A 22,498-nucleotide genomic window follows, 5' to 3' on the forward strand; every position below is an offset into this window, starting at 1 on the left:
CTAAGAAGTACACAATAATGATAACCTCTGAAAGCAAAATTCAAGGCCTCCCTTGGTAAGAAGAGAAATCGGAAAATACCAGGGACAGAGACAGATGAAGATGATCAACAGAACCAGAGGGGCGACTGAAAATCGTGTTTGTACATGAATAAAGCATTCTCTCTCTCTCACGCACACACAGTGATTACTCTGACGTTTACCCTGTAAAAACTCATCAAGCTATATTTACGCCACTTTCTATGCCCATCTGTGTATTTGTGTGCTATGTACATATGTAGGAATGAGAAAGAGGAGGGAGGGAGAAAATTCCCCCCAGCATACAGGCCCTGTTAAAGTGCTGGAAGAAACAACTTTCAAATGTGTTTAATATGTATGTTTGTAAAAAACTGGTTGTACTTCAAACTATGTAACATCTCTTTGAGTACTGCCATCATTTTGTTGTTGTTGTTAATGTTTCGGCCTTGGGTCCCATATTAGAATCTAACGTGAAAGAGAGCTGTGAAATGTGGAAGTCCTGTTGCAAAAATGACTGCATAAAGTTATGATAGAAATGGCCAGGAAAGGTAATATAAGTAACCGTGAAACTCAAAACATCAGTAACATGATGAATACAATCTAAGAAATGGCATCACTTAAGTAATAAGCAGTAGCCAAAGTACCTATAACCCTTACTTCCTCTTTTTGCTTTAAACTACTATATTCTTAGTGTTCTAAGAATGGTACCATGCAAGGAAAACTACCTGTCATGCTGTGATTGCTTAAAAATTATCAGTCCACTATTACTTTTCACTGTCCAGACTTGCTAAATAAGGCTACAGTTGAAATCTGAAGGACACACTGAAGATTTGATACTTTCTCTCTTCCCTTTCTCAGTCTCTACCTTCTGGTGCTCAGTTCCTTAAATAAGGAAAATGAGAATCCAAAGCTGAAGTACTTCTGACCTCCTATCAAGTTTCCCACTCCAGGTTGAGGTACGCCTGGTTCCCTTTCTCCATTTGGATCAGGACTCTGTTGCTGGCCACTTTGCCGGGTCCACTCTGGTTCCTAGCAAATGCCAGGCTCACCTGGAGAGCAAGTGAAAAGAGAGGCTCACATCAGAAAAATAAACCCAGATATCAAACTCTGCAGAGAACAGTGCCTGAGTCATCTGAGCAACCTTTTAAAGAAAGGTAGAGGGATCAATGAGGATGGGAAAAGGCATAGGAGGATGAAGGCTTACTGCAGTTTATCACATTAAGCTTTTACATGGGACAAGAAAAGCAAAAATGGGGAAACTAAACCAATTTCATTTCAATTTACAATTTTAAGAGGAGTACCTAATGAATGCAACTAGGTTGCAATTTCCTTATTTCTAGCTGTTTTCATACTAAGCTTCTGTAAGAAGGTTTCAGAATGCAACATCTCAGCACTGCAAAGGACAGTACAAACATGCTGGGCCTGGATTCAAAAACCAAACAAAGTGGGCCCAGGGAATATACCATAAGGCAGACCAATCGCATATCAAAAGTTCAAGTATGTCTGAGGCTTACATGTCACCGAGCTTGAGAATGCTCTTAGGGAGATGAAACTATGTTTCCAAACTCCTAGATTCCACCCATGTTCACCTTGTTTGAAAGCAAAGGAGTATCTGGGAAGCACTGCCCAAAGCAGGCATTTTCATCTCCCTGGTGTGAGGTACCTCACTGATTTGGGCATAAGGAGAGCCAAAATGTAAGTGAAAAGAGACTTCACTAGGATTCACAGTTCTGTATCTATAGAATGAAGGGATTAAGTTTGTCCACTTGGTTTATCAGTGAGTTTAGCTATAATTATGACCATATATTATTACTCTCTTTCTGGAAGAGAAATGGCAGAAGCCACATTCCAAAAGCACACTATTCAAATTTCTAGTAAGTAGACATACTACCAGGGACAACTTCCATCCTAGTGCTAAGAAGATAAAGGAAAGAGTACCCTCTGAGCTGCCCAGAGCACGTCTACTTATGTGAGCACGAAGCCTCCTGGCTCTACGGTCTCCTTCAATATACTTGCTCCTCCTGCTTCTGGAGTGGTTGACATTACCCACTGCCCACACTGGAGAGAATACCATGTTGTACTTAAAACGTACACCGAAGAAAAGCTGAAGATGATGACCTTTATATAATAAACAGCTGGTTATCTCTCAGAGTCTTTGGACAGCTAAGTTGAAAATCATGAGGTGGTCACTTCCAGAGGAATGATTTCTCAATCTTTCAGCCTAATTATTAGTTTGCACAAGGGTGGAATCTGAGAATTTAGATAGACGCAAATTAGAGATTTCCAAAGGCTTTCGTCTTCAGAAGATCCAAGCTCTAGGATTAGAATCACAAATGATGTAAAATTTACATGTGTTAGCCAGGAGAGGGCACTAAGAGGACATACTGCACTCTTTAGGGAGTACTGGAGAACATGGAGATGTGGAAAGACCCATTTCTCTTTTTTCATCTTAGGCCTTCATTTATACACATTAAGAAACTAGACATCGGTGACCACCTATTAAAAACTGCTCAATCCAGGAGTAAATTCATGATCTCTGAACTACTCTGTCAGAGGATATAAACATGAACAAAATGATAATCTTCCCTACCTCCCTCTTCCTACAAAGCTTTTTCAAATGATAAACTGCAGTAAGGCTCTTCATTTGGTCCCTCTGGTTCTCTTGGCAGGTTGCTTAGGGCTCAGGCTTGGTACTCTGCAGTGTTGGTTGTCTGGATTTCCTTTTTTTTTTTTTTTTTTTTCTGATAAAAGTCTCTTTCCTTGCTCTCTAGGTGAACCTGATTATTTTTCAGGTGTCCGATGATCCTGGCCTTAGATGGGGACCAGAATTACAATCCAAGAGGCAGCCACCAAAACAGAATCCTAATTCAAATGAACTTGGGGATTAGTCAGTGTCAAACTGGAGAAGAAAAACTGATGGGACATTGAAGTACTCTACCTTTTCTGGATTTCTTGTTTTTCTTCTGGAAATAACTCATCACCGCAACAAAGAGAGTAAGAGGAGGAGAAAGTCGGGATGGGAGGAAAGGAGAGAAAATATCAAGACAAGGCATCAAGTTTTATGAATTACCTACAATCCTCTGGAGAGTAAGGAACCTGGGGACAGAGGTTATTATCATTTATAAAAATGTTCCCCTCCCTACAGCCTCAGAGAATAAGGCAAAAGCAGACAAGAGGGTGAAAGTTACCTTTACGATTAACTTGTTATTGTCAGATATACTTGGAAAATTAACCTCATTTTGTGATCCACTTTGTACCTAACCAATTTTTATAGTTGCAGAGTCTTTCTAAAGGGCCAAGCCCTTCAGATTAGATCCTATAAGTGAGAATTTAGATATCACAGGTATTGGTTAAAGAATAACACAGAAACTGATTCAATTGGTTACTCCAAGGAAGTACAGCTACTGAAAAATTGCCAGTCTACTAAAACTCCAACTTTATTCAGGGGAAAAAAAAAACCCAAAAACAGTATTTAAAAATTTCTAGATAACTCCCAGGACGAGTCAGTTGACAGGTGGTTCTCTTTACTGTGAAAACTATCCAATCCAGAAGTTGCAGAATTTCCTCTTAGAACCCCTATATAATACAGTACTGACAGACTAAATTAACACAGCAGGAAGCATGGAGATTCATAAGGCTATCTCCCTGGAAACTCTTCAGGGGAATGGGAAGGATTAACTGGGACCAGGATTGGGGATTACTGAGTCTAACCTAGCCCATATTACACAGCCCTGACAAAGCCGACCAATGTAATCTAAAAATCTTCCAAAACCAAATTTTATGTAGCCCACACTTAGATTCTTATAGTGACTCTTCAACTGCAAACGATTCCCTATTAAATGTTATCCACAATCATCATAAAATAATCTTCTTCATGATAAAAATCACATGAATTCTAAAGAGTAAAACCAAGGGCCTAGATGTTGACAAAGCTATCAAAAGCAGCTTGCAACGTGGTTGTCAGGAACATCATATCAAAAACGAACCCACTGTATAAATTAACCTAAGTAACAAAGCTGTATATAAAATGTAAGTTTGTAAAGGGATTTAAAATATGAGGCAAGAAATGAAAATGGTTCGCACCTGCAGTGTACAATTCTCTTTTCGTTTGAGGAACTCCACAAACCTGGCCACTACTCCCGGTGTGCTGATGACTTCATCAATAGGAGGATTAGGTTCTGTCTCCCCATAAAATAAAAGGAAAGAAGAAAATAATTCTTTCATTTCAATCCAAGGAATTTATGAGCTCAAATTTACTTCATAATATCCCTCCCTCCATTTTAGCATCTCTTTCATGTTGGAAATCTAAGAAATAAAATGTAAAATTCTAAATGTAAAATGGAGCGCAGTCACTTTGAGACTAGGGTAGCTCAAAAGGTTTCACAATAAAGTACGCGTTAACATGGAAATGATGGGCAGAATTCTCAAAAATTAAAGCCATTGCTTCTATAATTTTAGAAAACTTAAGAAAGTAGGGGGGAAAACATCCAAAGATGACCACTGTTATTATTTCAGAATTCTGCCTTCTAGCCCCTTCTCTGTAGATGGGGTTTTACTCTAAAAAGAAGTTGTTTTAATAAACTGGATTAGGTGACTCTGCATGTGCCTGCAGGATTTAATTTTACAACTGCAGTGTTAAATAGGAGCCAGAAAGAATTCATTAAGGATGACTTGCCAACTTAATCTCACTTTTCATTTATGACAACAGAGTATTTTATAAATGAAATCATTTGGTAGAAACCTGTTGGGTTAACAGAAAATGTCCTAAACAATCAACATGGTAATTTCAGCAAGAGATTTGACAAAGTTCTTGATGACATTCACAGAGCGATGCAAGAAAAATGACAGATTATAGTACTAGTAGGGATTCTTAGACAAGTCCAAAGCTTTAATGAAACAAAGGTGACTAATGGTTCAATGTTAATTTGGAGAGCGCTCTGATGACCTGTTCTTTGCCTGGTTCCACAGTTTTATCAACTATTCAGGTAGTACAAATAAATTTGATGATTATAATAAAGATGAAGTAGTTAAAATGCTAGATTACAGAAATAACATATAGGAAGAACAACAATAAGCTGAACTTTGCAATAAAACGACAGGGATAAAGCAGGATTTAGCAACTGAAATTTATAAAAATATTTTTAAAAATCTACATGACTTCACAGATGAATCCTAAAACACATGTGCATGAAAAGAAGTTCTATGGGAGTTTAGATGGCTGCAAATACAGTGAACCATTACTGTGCCATGACTACCAAAATAACTGCTGCTGTTATCTTGGAGTACATTACTGGAACGTACAGTCCTAGGACAAGGAAGGCAATCTGTCCCCTCACCTTAGGGTAACGAGAGCACATCTGAAGTACTATATTCTAGTTACCACATTTTTTAAATGTTTATTTATTTCGAGAGAGGGCACGCACACGCATGTGTGCCAGGGAAGGGCAGAGAGAGAGGAAGAGAGAGAATGTCAAGCAGGCCTATGCTCAGCATGGAACCCCACATGGGGCTCAATCTCACAACCCTGAGATCATGACCTGAGCCGAAATCAAGAGTCGGATGCTTAACCGAATGAGCCATCCAGGTGCCCCTAGTTATCACATTTTTAAGAGGGATGGCTAGGAAACTAGAATCTAGGCAGTAAAGTAGTAGAAAGCAGCAAAAGGCCCTAAAAGGTCACATGGTGTGAGAAAGCCATTAGGCTTAGCACGCTGAAAAGAGACAAGAGGAGTGGGAAAAGTGTACATGATAATAGCCTTCAAATATTAATAAACTGTCACATGAGAAATGTAATTTTTGTATCACACAAAAATGTAAATTATATGTTATAGGTTTTTATTCCAGTTCCCTCAAGGAATATATTAATTTATCACTAATGACTCCAAAAAACTATACCTTAGTACTGGGCCAAGGGTAGCAGCTATTTATTTAAGGTCAATGTTTACTATCAACATTTTAATGTGGTTCAGAGTCATAGTTCTGTTTACTTGCCCAGAATGGCAAAAGTATCATATTCTAGTCTACCCTAATTATACCAAAAATAAATAAATAATTACCATGCCCAGCAATAACACTGATCTTTCAAATGATATATTTTTTTAATTCTTTTTATTTATTTTTGAGACACAGAGACAGAGCATGAGTGGGGGAGGGTCAGAGAGAGAGGGAGACGCAGAAAGAATCTGAAGCAGGCTCCAGGCTCTGAGCTGTCAGCAGAGCCTGACACGGGGCTCAAACTCGTGAACCACGAGATCAAGACCTGAGCCGGAGTTGGATGCTTAACCAACTTAACCTAGGCACCTCTCAAGTGATATTTTGACAGTTTTTCTTAGGGTGCCAGGCTGGCTCAGTCAGTAGAGCATGCAAACCTTGATCTGAGGGTTTTGAGTTCGAGGCCCACATAGAGATTATGTAAAAATAAAATCTTTAAAAAAAAAAACAAAAACATTTTGTTTTGTTTTTTTTTTAAAGAATGGAGTTTCTCAATTTGAATTAACATGAAATACTGACTACTGTTCTTATCACTTTAAAGTCTTTTATAAAATAGCTCAGAAATTAAAATAATGCTCCTTTCTGGTCCTGGTAAGATTGCATAAATAAATAAATTCGAAAATTAGCCATAGCTCATAATTATATGTATGTCTATAAGTGTCCTTTTATTCTGTTGATAGACACATTCCAAAGCAACTTACCTGTGATGTGAAAAACAGAATATGGGAAAGTAGTATTTTTTATCTAAATGAAAAAATATACAGTCAACCCCTGAACAATACAAAACTTGGGGCGCCAATCCCCACACAGTCAAAAATCCTTTTTAACTTTTGACTCCCCCAAAACTGAACTACTGATAGCCTACAGCTGACAGGAAACCTCACCAATAACATCAACAGTCAATTAACACTTACTTTGTACGTTATGTATTACATACTGTATTCTTACAATAAAGTAAGCTGGAGAAAAGAAAATGTTATTAAGAAAATCATAAGAAAGAGAAAATATATTTACAATATTGTACTCAATTTATCAAAAAAGATCTGCGTTACAAGTAGACCTGCACAGTCCAAGCCCCTGTTGTTCAAGGTCAACTGTACTTTAACATACTCAGAACTCACCTTTTGAAAGCAGTTTTCTGAATTTCTGTGTTGCTGAAAGCTGTTGCTCTGGGCTATTGGAAAATATCATTTCAATCATGTCAGAAGTAATTACACCACCCTGGAAACACAAAAAAGCAAAAATGATAAAATTGTAACTCTAAATCAAAGGAAAACAAAGACAGTATAAACTGTGGCCAACATTATTAAGTTAATCATATTTATCTAGAAAAGTCACACAAAGGTAGGATAATCTTTACATGTAGAAATGTCTGAGATGATCAACGATGTGACAAAGCCAAATACTTTGTCTATCATTAAGGAGCTCATGGGGGCAACCTGAGTGGCTCAGGTTGTGATCTCCCAGTTGTGGGATCAAGCCCTACGTGGGTTCCACACTCAGCTCTCTCCCTCTCTCTGCCCCTCCCCCATCTATAAATAAATAAATAAATAAATAAATAAATAAATAAATAAATAAATATTGTGAAAAAAGAAGCTCATGACAATAAGAAAGTAATCTTATGAGTAAATACTAAGAGAAGGCGTTTATTATTCTTCCTCTCCTTGCTCATCACATGGTTGGTTGTTCCTTGTCTTTCAGACCAATTTGTTAAATTCTAAAAGAAGGCTTTTCATGGTCTCCAAATCTAAAGGAACTGCTCCATCTCTATCACTCTATTTTAATTCTATGCCAACCCTTTTCACTATCAGGTATTTTTCTCAGTTATGTGTTTACTGCCCAGATTCCTCCAGTATAGCAGATTTGTGAAAACCAAAGACCCTGTCTATCTTACTGTTCTATCACCGAAGGCTGGCGTATAGAAGATGTTCAATAAATATTTATGGAGTATAGAATAATCCTGTGTAATTCACAGATTCTAGCTGCTACCAAATTCAACAGCTGACTCAAGTTTACTTAAAATTTCTATTTTCTTTATTAAAACTTTTCAGTTTTCCATTATTTTCTTGCTTTCTTAGAACTTTTCCACTTTTTACTATAACCCATCCCCAATATTAGCAGTTAACCTACTTCTTAGGGTCACCTGTCAGAATGAAATAAAATTCCTGTCATTTCATGAAATATTAGAGTCAACAAGATGAACTGTGAAGAAAGCTGCATTGAGTTGTCAATGATAGCTGGTTGGGAAACAGTGCTTACCAACAGCACTGGTTGGTAAACAGCACTTTACCAAACACTTGGCAAATCCCAACTGGGAGAATGAAGCATTCTGCTCTTAACAGTCAGAAAAGTAACTACTTTGAAACTTACAAAACTGATACCTGAATAAACAAAGGTATCTATATGATTCTGTTATGAATGTCTGGATACACTTGGATATACACATTCATTCTCTCTCTCTCTCTCTCTCTCTCTCTCTCACACACACACACACACACACACACACACACACGTTTTCTTCCCTCTTATTCCCTAATGTAAGATGTATTGACTTTACATTCATGGTATTTAAGCACTGTTAATTTTATATCCCAGCATTTAAGTAACAGGATATCAAGGAGAGAACTGAACATCACTCAAAGACTTTGCATCTTCTTCCGGGGAGGTTAGTACATTTTTACTTGCACAAACAGTAACTATATCATGTCACATGGAGGTATAACTTTGTTATTTATTTATCTGAGTCTCAGTATGGTTTAAGGAGTTGTGTATACATGCCAAGTTGCCAAGGAATGTTACTAGGATAGTTAATTTTATGTGTCAATTTGGTTAGCTTATAGTAGCCAGTTGTCTGAACACACATTGATCTAGATATTGCTGTAAGAATAATTTTTAGATGTGATTAACATTTAAACTAGTATAATCAAGGAAAGCACATTACTCTCTAAAATGTGAGTTGGCCTCAATCAGTCAGTTGAAGAAGGTCTTAAGAGCAAAGACCGGTTTCCTGAAGAAACTTAAGCCTCAAAACTACATCAACACTTACCTGAATTTCCAGCCTACTGACTTGCCCTACGGATTTTGGACTTACTAGCTCCAACAATTACATGAGCCAATTCCTTAAAATCAACCAATCAATCTCCTACAGTTGTTTCCTCTATAGAATCTTAGTATTATAATCCACGAAATACTTCCTATTAATATCCACTTAAAAAAATGGACAGCTTGACTTTCTGAAGGGCCTGGAAGAATTCACCACAAAATCATAGTGTTGGTTGGGGCGCCTGGGTGGCTCAGTCGGTTAAGCGTCAGACTTTGGCTCAGGTCATGATCTTGCAGTTCATGAGTTCAAGCCCCACATCGGGCTCTGTGCTGACAGCTCAGAGCCTGGAGCCTGTTACAGATTCTGTGTCTCCCTCTCTCTCTCTGACCCTCCCCCGTTCACATTCTGTCTCTCTCTGTCTCAAAAATAAATAAACGTTAAAAAAAAAATTTAAAAAAATCATAGTGTTGGCTACAATGTCTATCTACATAGATTCCAAAATGATTTAAACTGCTCTCCTAATTAAAAAAAAAAAACAAAACAAAACAAAAAAAAAAAAAAAACAAAAAAACAACGGTCCATAAAAACTAGAGATCTATGAAGTAGAAAAATATATATAGGATACTGTGCACAATATGTCACAATTTGCTTAAAAGGGAGGAGGAAGAAAACTTATTTTCTCAAGAAGAATAAGAATCCAGTAACAGAGGTTGCAAATGAAGAAAGAAATTGGGTCACTGAGGTAGAAGAAAGATTTTTTTTTGAAAACTATATATGATCTATTAAAACATAACTGATTAATGAGAAATCTATACAGGTATCCATATAAACAAAGCATAATTTTTAGATCCTCATGTAACCTCAAGAAAGTTATAAAACAGGTTGTAATAGAAAAGCCAACAGCTGTGATATGGAACCAATTTTTAAAATCATATAAACATGCCCAATTTGATAACTGAAATGAATAACAAACTGGGATTTTCTTTAAAGTATCCCTTGTTATTCAACTTTTAAGGAATAATTTTACAATTATCTTTTTAAGTTTTAAAAGCTGAATTAATCTTCACAATTTAGTTAATTCTGTTTAACTGTATATTATTCAAACTATAAAAAACATCTAATGAACCAGGATATTAAGTATATGACCTCTTTTCAAAAATGAAATGCCAAGTAATTTCTGTAGCCATTTACTAACCGCTTTTTAAAAAACCCAAATAGAAAGCTAAGCCTCATATCTTCAGAAACATACTAAAAAGAGTTTCTTTCATGATCTTACTTACTGGTGCCATCTCCATGTTATTAATCTGAGCCTCATGGAAGCCTCCATCTGACATAACTTCTTCTTCTGTTTCTTCCTCTGCTGTAGCAACATTTCTTCGCTTGAATAACTAAAAAATAAAAAATCATTACCAAGTATTCTAATACAAAGGAGTTAAACATCAAAAAACTAGGCTCCCCACTTAAAAGGCAATAAGGAAAAGATGGAGCTTTTTGAAAATCATTTTAAAAATTCTAAAGGTTGTGCCACCTTCAACTTTCATGATGAGGAACTAGTTCAGAATTCTCCAGTCTTATAATCTAATGCAATTAACAATCACAATATGCTGTTACCAACACCTGATGTGGTAAAACTTACTAAGAGAAGCCTAACACTGCACGACATATAAAAAGAGTAAGGGTGAAAAAGGAGTCGAGGCACGCTTGGCCATTCCCCTTTCCTTTACGTGAAGTTGGTAACACTATGGTCTTACCAATACATCGTGGGAAAGGATAAAAATGATGTCAGAATGGCTTAATACTTCCCTCCTAAACCTCAAAAATAATGGACTGAGACTTCACAACTTTTCTAACCCGTCCAACAACCAGTGATGACATGTGACTACTACCTGAAAACTAACTTTAAATCGTCAATTTGTGTAGGCCAAGAATATTTCTACCTAAAGGGAGCCACTAAGGTGTCTCATTGTATCTTTTTTTTTTTAATGTTATTTTTGAGAGAGAGAGAGAGACAGACAGAGCACAAGCGGGGGAGGGGTAGAGAGAGAGAGGAGGAGACACAGACTCAGAAGCAGGCTCCAGGCTCTAAGCTGTCAGCCCAGAGCCCAACATGGGGCCCAAACTCACGAACCGTGAGATCATGACCTGAGCCGAAGTCAGATGTTCAACTGACTGAGCCACCCAGGTGCCCCTCCATTATATCTTCAATAGTCCCAGGCAGTTCACTTTTTCATCAAACCATGACAGAGGACCAATAACTTATCCTCTCACCCTATGCAACCCTGTCTAAAAGCAGACAAATGCATAAAATAACAGGTTTCGGCCAATGGATAAGAGGCAGACCAGGCATTGATCCTTCAGGAAAGGAAAGAAGTAAGATTGGCCCTATGACTGCCTCAGATTATTACCTACACAGAGTTTTCAGGCTGTCGCACAGGGAAGACAACACCCAAACAGGGTCTACAGGCTCACTCAGTTGAGCAGACAGAGTTTAGAAATGAGGAGGCCAAGACAACTAGAATCCACAGGCAGAGTAATAAACAGATCAACATAGAGAGAATTCTAAAAATCTGCAGAAAGTTCCCCATGAGTCTTTAGCTTCCTGCTAATAAGCACAGGTGTGTAAGGAAAAGCTGGGAAAGGAATCACCCCCAACAAACATGCAGAACAATTTTGACAGTTATATCAGTCAAGAGATATTCATGTTTCAACCAGATAGAAAAGACTTAGGGTACCTGGGAGGCTCAATTGGTTAAGCATCGACTCTTGATTTCGGCGCAGGTTGTGGTCTCACAGTTTGTGGGATCAAGCCACATGTCAGGCATACGCTGACAGCAGAGCCTGCTTGGGGTTCTCTCTCCCTTTCTCTCTGCCCCCTCCCTCAAAATAATAAACTTAAAAAACACACACACACACAGAAAACACTTCCTAACATATAAAGGGCATTTAGTACAACACTCAGAAGGAAATGGACACAGCACTAAAGCTAAATTAGCCCCTGGATTAAAGGATATTAAAGTTCCAGCCCAATGAAACGTAAAAACAAACGTTACAAGTAATTTACTAAACCCAATGACAAATTCAGAACTATATGTATTTAAAGATACAAGAACTCCAACAACAAGCAAGATAAAATTCATAATTCTTAGAATTCAATTGGAAACTACGAAGCACTAAAAAGAAGAGAGAAAAATTAATCAAAATCACCTAGAAATGACAAAAACGGCAAAATGGAAAAGAGCATTATAAATGTTGTTATATATTCCACATATTTGAAAGGTAAAAGTACAGCCATGAGGAGAGAGAGGAAGAGATGAACAAAAAGGCTAAGCAAATACCTAGACATGAAAAATAAAATTTTTCAGATGAAAAGCACACTGGATAGGATTAACAGCCAATTACATATTGCAGAAGAAAAAATTAGTGAATTTAAGGACATAGCAATATAAACACTCCAAAATAAAAGAGATGGAAAAAAGACTGAAAAAACTGTACAAAATATAAGTCAGTTGTGGGACATCAAGTGGCCTAACACACATGCACTGGAGTTCTAAGATTGGGGTAGGGGAATATATTTGGAAAATGGCCAAAAATTTCTTTTTTTAAATTTCAAGTTTTTATTTAAATTCCAGTTAGTTAACATTATAGTATATTAGTTTCAGGAACAGAATTTAGTGATTCATCACTTACATGTAACACCCAGTGCTCATCAAAACTGCCTTCCTTAAAACCCATCACCCATTTAATCCATCTCCCCCCACAACCTCCCCTCTAGCAATTCTCACTCTGTTCCCTATGTTTAAGAGTCTGTTTGATGGTTTGCCTCTCTTTTTCCCTCCTACGTTCATCTGTTTCATTTCTTAAATGCCACATGAGTGAAATCATACGGTATTTGTCTATGACTTATTTTGCCTAGAATAATACACTCTAGCTCCATCCACTTCATTACAAATAGTACGACTTCATCTTTTTTATTGCTGAGTAGTATTCCATTGTACATATACACCACACCTTCTTTATCCATTCATCAGTCAATAGACATTTGGACTCTTTCCGTAATTTGGAATTCATTCATGTTTTCTGTCCATTTCTTAACTGGATTATTTGACTTTTGGGTGTTCAGTTGTATAAGTTCTTTACAGATTTTGGATTACTAACCCTTTATCAGATATGTCATTTGCAAATATCTTCTCCCATTCTGAAGGCTGCCTTTTAGTTTTGTTTCCTTTGTTGTGCAGAAGCTTTTATCTTGATAAAGTCCAAATAGTTCATTTCTGCTTTTGTTTCCCTTGCCTCCAGAGACATGTCAAGTAAGAAGCTGCTATGGCTGATGTCAGAGAGGTTGTTGCCTGTGTTCTCCTCCAGGAATTTGATGGTGTCCTGTCTCACATTTAGCTCACTCATCCATTTTGAATTTATTTTTGTGCATTGCCTAAGAAAGTGGTCCAGTTTCATTCTTCTGCATGTCGCTGTCCAGTTTTCCCAACACCATCTGTTGAAGGGACTATCTTTTTTCTATTGGATATTCTTTCCTGCTTTGTCAAATATTAGTTGACCATGTAGTTGTGGGTCCATTTCTGGGTTTTCTATTCTGTTCCATTGATCTATATTTATATTTTTGTGCCAGTACCATACAATCTTGATCACTACAGCTTTGTAATATAACTTGTAGTCCAGAACTATGATGCCTCCAACTTTGCTTTTCTTTTTCAAGAGTGCTTTGGCTATTCAGTGTCTTTTTTGTTCTACAGTTTTCAGAGTACAGATCTTTTACCTCTTTGGCGGGTTTATTCCTACGTATCTTGTAATTTGGGTGCAATTGTAAATGGGATCAATTCCTTGATTCTCTTTCTGCTGCTTCATTATTGGTATATAGAAATGCAACAGATCATTGTATGTTGTTTGCACCCTGTGACTTTACTGAATTCATATATTAGTTCTAGCAATTTTTTGGTAGAGTCTTTTGGGTTTTCTACATAGAGTATCATCTCATCCGCAAATAGTTATAAAGTCTGACTTTTTCCCTGCTGATTTGAATGCCTTTTATTTCCTTTTGCTGATTGTTGAGGCTAGGACTTCTAGTACTGTGTTAAATAACAGTGGTAAGAGTGGACATCCCTTTCTTGTTCCTGAACACAGAGGAAAAGCTCTCCTTTTTTTCTCCACTGAGGATGATAGTAGCTGTGGGTCTTTTGTATACAGCCTTTATGATGCTGAGATACGTTCCCTCTATCCCTATTTTGTTGAGGGTTTTTATCAAGAAAGGATGCTGTACTTTGTCAAATGCTTTCCCTGCATCTACTGAGAGGATCATGTATTTCTTATCTTTTTTAATAATGTGGTGTATTACACTGATTCATTGAGAATATTAAATCATCCTTATTGCCCAAGGATAAATCCCACTTGATTGTGGTGAATCATTCTTATAATGTACTGTTGGATTTGATTTGCTAGCATTTTGTTGAGAATTTTTACATCCATGTTCAGCAGGGATACTGGACTGTAATTGTCTTTTTTGGTGGGATCTTTGGTTTTGGAATCGAGGTAATGCTGGCCTCATAGAATGAGTTTGGAAGTTTTCCTTCCATTTCTATTTTTTGGAACAGTTTGAGAAGAACTGGTATTAACTCTCCTTTAAATGTTTGATAGAATTCCCCTGGGAAGCCATCTGGCCCTGGACTTCTGTTTATTAGGGTATTTTTGATTACTGATTCAAATTTCTTTGCTGGTTACCAGTCTGTTCATGTTTTCTATTGTTCCTGTTTCAGTTCTGGTAGTTTACATGTTTCTAGGAATTTATCCATTTCTTTTGCATTGCCCAATTTGTTGGCATATAGTTTTTCATAATATTCTCTTATAAGTGTTTTTATTTGTGGTATTGGTTGTGGATCTCCTCTCTCCTTCCTGATTTTATTTGGGTCCTTTCTCTTTTCTTTTTGACAAGTCTGGCTAGGTGATTATCAATTTTATTAATTTTTTCAAAGAACCAGCTCCTGGTTTTGCTGATTTGTTCCACTGTTTTTTGTTGTTGTTGTTATTATTTCTATATCATTTATTTCTGCTCTAATATTTATTATTTCCCTTCTTCTGCTGGCTTTAGGCTTCATTTGTTGTTCTTTTTCTAGCTCCTTTAGGTATAAGGTTGGGTTGTATATTTGAGATTTTTCTTGCTTCTTGAGGTAGGCCGGTATTGCATATACTTCCCTCTTGTGACCCCTTTTGCGGCATTCCAAAGGATTTGGACTGTCGTGTTTTCGTTTTCATTTGTTTCCTGTATTTATTTCTTTAATTTCCTGGCTGATCCATTCATTCCTTAGTAAGATGTTATTTTTTTTAAGTTCATTTATTTTCAGAGAGAGAATGTGTGTGTGTGTGTGAGAGAGAGACAGAGAGAAAATAAAAGAGAGAAAGAGAGAGAAAAAGAGAGAGAGAGAGAGAGAGAGAGAGAGCGCATACAGGGGAGAAGCAGAGAGAACCCCAAGCAGTCTCCATACTGTCAGCACACTCCGACACAGGGCTCTAACTTGAACCGTGAATTCATGACCTGAGCTGAAACCAAGAGCCAAACACTTAACCAACTGAGCCACCCAGGTGCCCCAAGTAGAATGACTAACCTCCAAGTAGAATGCCACCCAGGTGCCTCCAAGTAAATGGATTTAACCTCTATGTATTTGTGGTCTTTCAACATTTTTTCTTGTGGCTGACTTCAAGTTTCATAGCATTGTGATCTGAAATATACATGGTATTGATTTCAACCTTTTTGCACTTGTTGAGGCCTGGTATGTAACCCAGTATGTGATCTCTTCTAGAGAATGTCCCATGTGCACTCAAAAAGAATGTGTACTATGCTGCTTTAGAAAAAAATATTCTAGATATATCTGTTAAGTCCATTTGGTCCGGTGTGTCATTCAAAGCCATTGTTTCCTTGTTGCTTTTCTTCTTAGATGATCTGTCCATTGCTGTAAGTGTGGTGTTAAAGTCCCCTACTATTATTGTATAATAATAGTTGATATGATATGTTGTTATTATGATATAGTGCTCCCCCCCTTCATTTCTTGTTGCAGTCTTTGTTTTAAAACCTAGTTTGTCTGATATAAGTATTGCTATTCTGGCTTTCTTTTTGATGTCCACTTGCATGATAAATGCGTCTCCATCCTCTCACTTTCAATGTGGAGGTGTCTAGGTCTAAAATGAATTTCTTGTGGGGCACCTGGGTGGCTCAGTCGGTTGAGTGCCCAACTTTGGCTCAGGTCATGATCTCGCAGTCTGTGAGTTCGAGCCCCGCGTCAGGCTCTGTGCTGACAGCTCAGAGCCTGGAGCCTGCTTCTGATTCTGTGTCTCCCTCTCTCTCTGCCCCCCCCCACCCCCCCACTCATGTTCTGTCTCTCTCTCTGTCAAAAATAAACATTAAAAAAATTTTTTTTTAATAAAAAATAAAATGAATCTCTTGTGGAGCACCTGGGTGGCTCACTTGGTTAAGCGTCTGACTTCGGCTCAGGTCATGATCTCATGGTTCGTGAATTCAAGCCCCACATCGGGGTCTGTGCTGACAGCTCAGAGCCTGGAGCCTGCTTCTGATTCTGTGTCTCCCTCTCTCTCTGCCCCTCCCCCACTTTCTCTCTCTCTCTTCAAATTAAACATTAAAAAAAAATATTTTTTAATGAGTCTCTTGTAGGCAGCATACAGATGGTTTTTATCCATTCTGACACCCGATGTCTTTTGATTGGAGCATTTAGTCCATTTACATTCAGAGTAATTACTGATAGATACAAACTTAGTGGCATTTTATTACTTGTTTTGTTGTTGTTTCTGGAGATGTTTTTTGTTCCTTTCTAGTCTCTGTCACTTTGGTCTTTCTTTCCCATTTAAAGAGTCCCCTGTCATCTTGTGGGGCTAGTTTTGTGGTTACAAACTCCTTTAGTTTTTGTCTGGGAAACTCTTCTACTTCTATTCTGAATGACAGCCTTGCTGGACAGAGTATTCTTGGCTGCATATTTTTCCTATTCAGTATGCTGAATATATCATGCCACTCCCTTCTTGCCTGTCAAGTTTCTGTGGAGAGATCTGATGTTAACATTATTTGTCTTCCCTTCTAAATTAGGGACTTCGTCTGTCTTACTGCTTTTAAGGTTTTTTTTTTTTCTTTATATTTTGCAAATTTAACTACAATATGTCCTGGTGTTGGCCCGCTTTTGTTGATTTTGATGGGAGGTGTCTGTGCCTCCTGGACTTGGATGTCTGTTTCCTTCCCCATATTAGTTTTCAGCTATAGTTTCCTCAAATAAACCTTCTGCCCCCTTTTCCCTCTCTTCTTCTGCTGGGATTCCTATGATACAAATGTTATTATGGTTTATGGAGTCACCTCATTCCCTAGGTCTGCATTCATGATCTAGTATTTTTCTTTCCCTCTTTTCATCTTCATTATTTTCCATAATTTTATCTTCTGTGTCACTTATTCACTCCTCTAGTTCTTCCTTTCTTGTGGTCATTATATCCATTTGTTTTCAAATCTTGGTTATTATATTTTTCATTTCAGCGTGACTAGTTTTTTAGTCTTTTATCTCTGTGGTAAGGGACCCTTGGTGTTGTCTAAGCTTTTCTCAAGCCCAGAGTATACCTTTATCATTGTTGCCTTACATTCTGGTTCAGGAATATTACTTAACAACCTTTTCAATTAGATCCCTGGCCATGACTTTTACTTGCTCTTTCTTTTGGTATGAATTCCTACATCTTGGTATTTTGTCTAGGTCTCTGTCTTCTCTGTGTTGGGAAAGCCTGTTATGTTTCCTGCTACTAAGAGTAATGGCTTTATGAAGAAGAGGTCATATACTGTCCAAGGCCTAGTGCTTCAGAAGTGTCTCTGGTGTGGGGTGCCTGGGTGGTTCAGTCGGTTAAGCATTCAACTTTGGCTCAGGTCATGATCTCGCAGTTTGTGAGTTCGAGCCCCGCATCAGGCTCTGTGCTAACAGCTCAGAGCCTGGAGCCTGGTTCAAATTCTGTGTCTTCCCCTCTCTCTCTGTCCCTCCCCTGCTTGCACTTTCTCTCCCTCTCTCTCTCAAAAATAAACAAAATTAATAAAATTTAAAAAAGAAGTGACTCAAAAAAGTAAAATAAAATAAAATAAAATAAAATAAAATAAAATAAAATAAAATAAAATAAAATGACTCTGGTATATGCTGTGTGCACTCTCCTGCTGTGTTTGACTGCTCTTTCCCTCAGGTCAGTCCTCTGTAGAGTCTCCTTTCCTGCAGTGGGCAGTGGGGATTATCTGAACATTGGCCAGAGTATGGTGAGTTTTAACTAGGTGTGCTCTGGTCTGCTTGTTAAAAGAGACTTGATGGTACTTCCACTAGAGCTGAAACTTCACAGAACTCATGGTCAAAAGACACGGTGTGTGCAAGGGCCTGTGCTGGTCTTCTGGGGGAGGGGCCCGCTGCTCTAGTTCTCAAGTACAACTGCCTTAGTAAAGCTCCACCTGCAGAGGGCAGGAGACCAGGGCCTAGTGTAACAAATGTAAGCCACCCCGGTTGGCGCTGTGCTGCTTACTGACGTTAGTTTATACTAAGGGGTAAGGGAGGAAAATTATTTCAGCCAGCCACCTAGTCACCAGAGAGGGGAACTCACATCCCACCACCACAAAGCCCTCCCAGAAGAGCAATTTCCCCTGGTGTATCCCAGGCATCCCTTAGCTCACTACCTTCACCCTGTGTCCTAGCCATCTGGCCACCCAGCAGTACATTGCACCTTGGGGTCTATCCCAAGCAGGCCCACTGAGTTTTCAAACTCCAAACTTTACGAACCTGGCATGACATGAAGCTGTGCCGGTCCTCTGAGGGAGGGTCTCACTGCACTGAGACTGGTGCAGGTTTGTCCCTGGAGGGCAGTTGCACCAAAGCACAGAGGCATGGAGTTTGGAGTAAAGTGCAGCAGAGAGCCAGTGTCCAGGTTAGCCACCTTCAGCTGGTGTCTCTGTGCCTATACTGAGGGAAATGGTGCCCACCGGCTCTTTTCTCCCCAAAGAGGCAATGCCATCTCTCCCAGACGCACTCCAAGAAGGGGAACCGTCTCTCTCAGTGAGTCCCAGGGGACTCTAAATATTAACAATGAACAGTTGAAAACAGTTGAAATTCAAAAGATATCATTTACAATAGCATTGAAACTATGAAATACTTAGGGGAAAATCTGACAAAAAAACTACAATCCCTGAGAGAAATTTTAGACCTAAATAAACGGGAAATACGGTCCTTATGAGTCAGAAGACTCATTGTTACGATAGGAATTCTCCCCCAGCTGATCTACACATCTAACAAAATCACAATCAAATCCCCAGAGCAGGCTTTTGTGCACAAACTGACAAGCTGTTTCTGAAGTTCATATAAAAATGCAAAGGACCTATAACAGCCAGAACAATTTTTGGAAAGAACAAGGTTAGAGAGCTAGTAATATGATTTCAAGACTCATTATAAAAGCTACAGTAATCAAGACAGTGTGGTAAATAAGACAGATAAATAAACCAATGGGAACAAAATAGAAGTTCAGAAGCCAGATCCACACAGAGATGGTCAATTGAATGTAAATGGTTTCAAGGCAATCAGTGAAGTAAAACAATCTTTTCAAAAAATGACACCTGAACAACTGGAAATCCATATGTTTAAAAAAAAAAAAGGCTCCTTTCCTCTTATTTCACATTATATACAAAAATTAAATGTGAATTATCATAGACCTAAATTTCAACTATAACAAAACTTCTTAAAGAAAACATACAAGAAAATCTTAAGTGACCATGGATTTGGCAAAGATTCTTAGATCTGACACACAAAAGCATAATCCATTAAAGAAAAAAACATACATGGAATTCCAAAATCAAAACCTTTGGTCTTCAAACAGCACTTCTGAAAACAAAAAGGCAAGCCATCAGCTAGGAGAAAATATTTACAAAACACATATCCAACAAAAGACTTGCATCCAGAAAACAACTCAATTAAAATACTAAGCAGACTTTAAAAAATAAAACTAAACAGACTTCACTAAAGTAGATATACAAAGGGGCAAATGAACACATGAAAACATGCTTTCAACTTCCGTCATTAGGGAAGTGCATAATAAAACCATAATGGCATACTACTATGCACACCTTAGAATAGATAAAATGAAAAAGACTGACCATACCAAATGCTCAGAAGGATGTGGAGCCAATGAAACTCTCATATGCTGCTGATGTGAAGGTAAAATAGTACAACCCATTTTAGCAAACAGTTGACAGCTTAAGTACACACCTACTATACAACCCAGCCATTCTCCTCCTAGATATCTAGAGAAATGGAAATACATGTCCATAAAAAGAGCTGATCATGAATGTTCATAGCAGTTTTATTTGTAATCACCAGAAACTGGAAACAATCCAAACTGCCATTAACAGGTGAACAGATAAACCAATTGTGGCTTTATCTGTACAACAGAATGCTATTCAACAATGAAATGGAATGAACTACTGATACAACAACATAAATGAATCTCAAAATGATTAAGCTGACTGAAAAAAGCCAGACAAAATAGAATACATATTTTTTCAGTCCATTTATGCAAAATAATCAGTGGTGACCAAAACAGATCAGAAGTTGTTTGGAGATAGGTGAAGGGTGGGGAAAAGGTACTACAAAGGTATACCAGGAAAGTTGGATAGCAATAAATATGTTCACTATATTAATTACAGTGATGATTTCACATATACATATCTCAAAATTTAACAAAGTGTACACTCCATTGTATGTCAACTATACAGCCATAAAGTTGCTTTTTTAAAAACACAGAAAAAATAAACTGAAATACATCGATTTTATGTTAAACACTATGAGTTCCTAATAATATTAAAAAACAGACTTTCCTGCTCCCTCTGGAGGATGCTAAGAAACCAATTCATTTTGAAAATGAAGACAGAGAAAATCCAGTTATTTCTTTTTCCTATATGACTACTAATTCAGGAAAACCAAAACCTGCAGTTTGATCCTCTCAGATCTTGCTTTTATGATTTGTTAGGTAGGTCTGGGGCAGTAGTAAATTTATGGCTAATTAATCTCCACTACTGAGGCAAGACTCTCCTGAATACCTAATGGCCCCGTAAATGAGTTTCTCCAGTCTGGCTATAGGAACAGGAACTAGTGTCAGCACTGTGTAAGGGCCAGGCACTGCTCCCTCTGATCTTTTTGGATGATAAGTTTCTCTTGCCTTAGTAGTCTCCTCAAGCACATATGCTGATCAGTACTCTGCTGAATATTCAAAAAAACACTTTGAAGATCTCCAGGCTTCTCTCTATAGACACAAGTCTCCCTTTTGGTATTCCCTCCTATGAATGGATGTCTTTGTCTCTCCAGACTCTCAGCTCTGTCTCCTCAATTCAGGAAGGCTTTGGCCCTTAGTTCCCTCTCCCTGTGTTGCAACCTGGAAACTCTGTTGGGCAGTAAGCTGAAGCAATGACAGGGCTCAACTCATTTGTTTCCCATCTCTAGAGATCACTGTCCTTCAATGGCTAATGTCTGGTGTCTTGAATTAGTGTTTCATGTATTTTGTCTGGTTATTCTTGGGTTTGCTTCAGGTAGGAGGGTAAATCTGGGCCCTGCTATTCCACTTTGGCTGGAAGCAGAAGTCCTCAAAGTGCCCTAATACTCAAAAAATCCCACTTTTGGCTAATGGGAACCTGTTCAAGCTATCTCCTGATTCTTTTCAACACAATTTTCAATGGTCTTAAACTTCCTTGCTCTATGTTATGAAAAAATATTACACATTTGCCTTGAATATTCCCTACCTTTAATCAAGAATCAGGTGTTTTTTCCAAGAAACCTTGTTCCTTTAAGAGAAAAATTCTCTAATGACCACAGTCTCAGGGTGCTAGAGGTGCTCACTGATACAAGGTATTTCACTACTTCTAAGCCTTTCTAGGACAAAGCTGGTTTGTGTGCATGTGTTTTAAAAAGAAAACACATAATGAATCCCTAATGATATCGCCAATGCAAATTTATATAACCTCTTTGATTTTATATTTCTATTCTTTCGGAAGCTAAAAGATCTAGGTTCCTAATATTAACATAATTATGTACTGTATCCATACACAAATATGCATAGTTTCAAGATCAATCCTGTATGATTACGAAAGCAGTTGATTTCTTTCTACTCCTTTTTGTCCTTTAGATACAGCCCAACAGAAATAATTAACCATTCTGTCATATTTCAAAGTGTATTAAAGTATTTCCTCTCTGTGTGGTTTAGCCACAAGCATGACACAGAGCTAGACCCAGCTGAATCTTCTTGTTTATTTTTAAGGATTTCTTCATTACGATTTCATTTTGTTTCACAACTACTAAAGCATTTGCAGGACTTCTAAATCAAGCCTAATCACTAAAATTACATCTATTGGCATTGCAAAATTTATATCCACAAGCAGTGTTTTTAATATGG

At 37.8% G+C, this 22,498-nt stretch overlaps 1 protein-coding gene across 4 annotated transcripts in view; it reads right to left on the bottom strand.

Moving 5' to 3' along the window:
• Positions 1–22,498, bottom strand: part of KPNA1 (karyopherin subunit alpha 1) — a 69,144-nt gene that overhangs the window by 21,153 nt on the left and 25,493 nt on the right. For all 4 annotated transcript variants that reach the window (XM_049628269.1, XM_049628268.1, XM_049628270.1 and 1 more), the window contains 3 exons: positions 10,330–10,437; positions 7,128–7,227; positions 4,099–4,193 (listed from right to left, as the gene is read on the bottom strand). In XM_049628269.1, coding sequence (XP_049484226.1) covers positions 4,099–4,193; positions 7,128–7,227; positions 10,330–10,437 — 303 coding nt within the window. The remainder of the gene's footprint in view (positions 1–4,098; positions 4,194–7,127; positions 7,228–10,329; positions 10,438–22,498) is intronic.

This window comes from Panthera uncia, chromosome C2 (genome assembly GCF_023721935.1).
Source record: "Panthera uncia isolate 11264 chromosome C2, Puncia_PCG_1.0, whole genome shotgun sequence".
NCBI classification, from domain to species: Eukaryota; Metazoa; Chordata; class Mammalia; order Carnivora; family Felidae; genus Panthera; species Panthera uncia.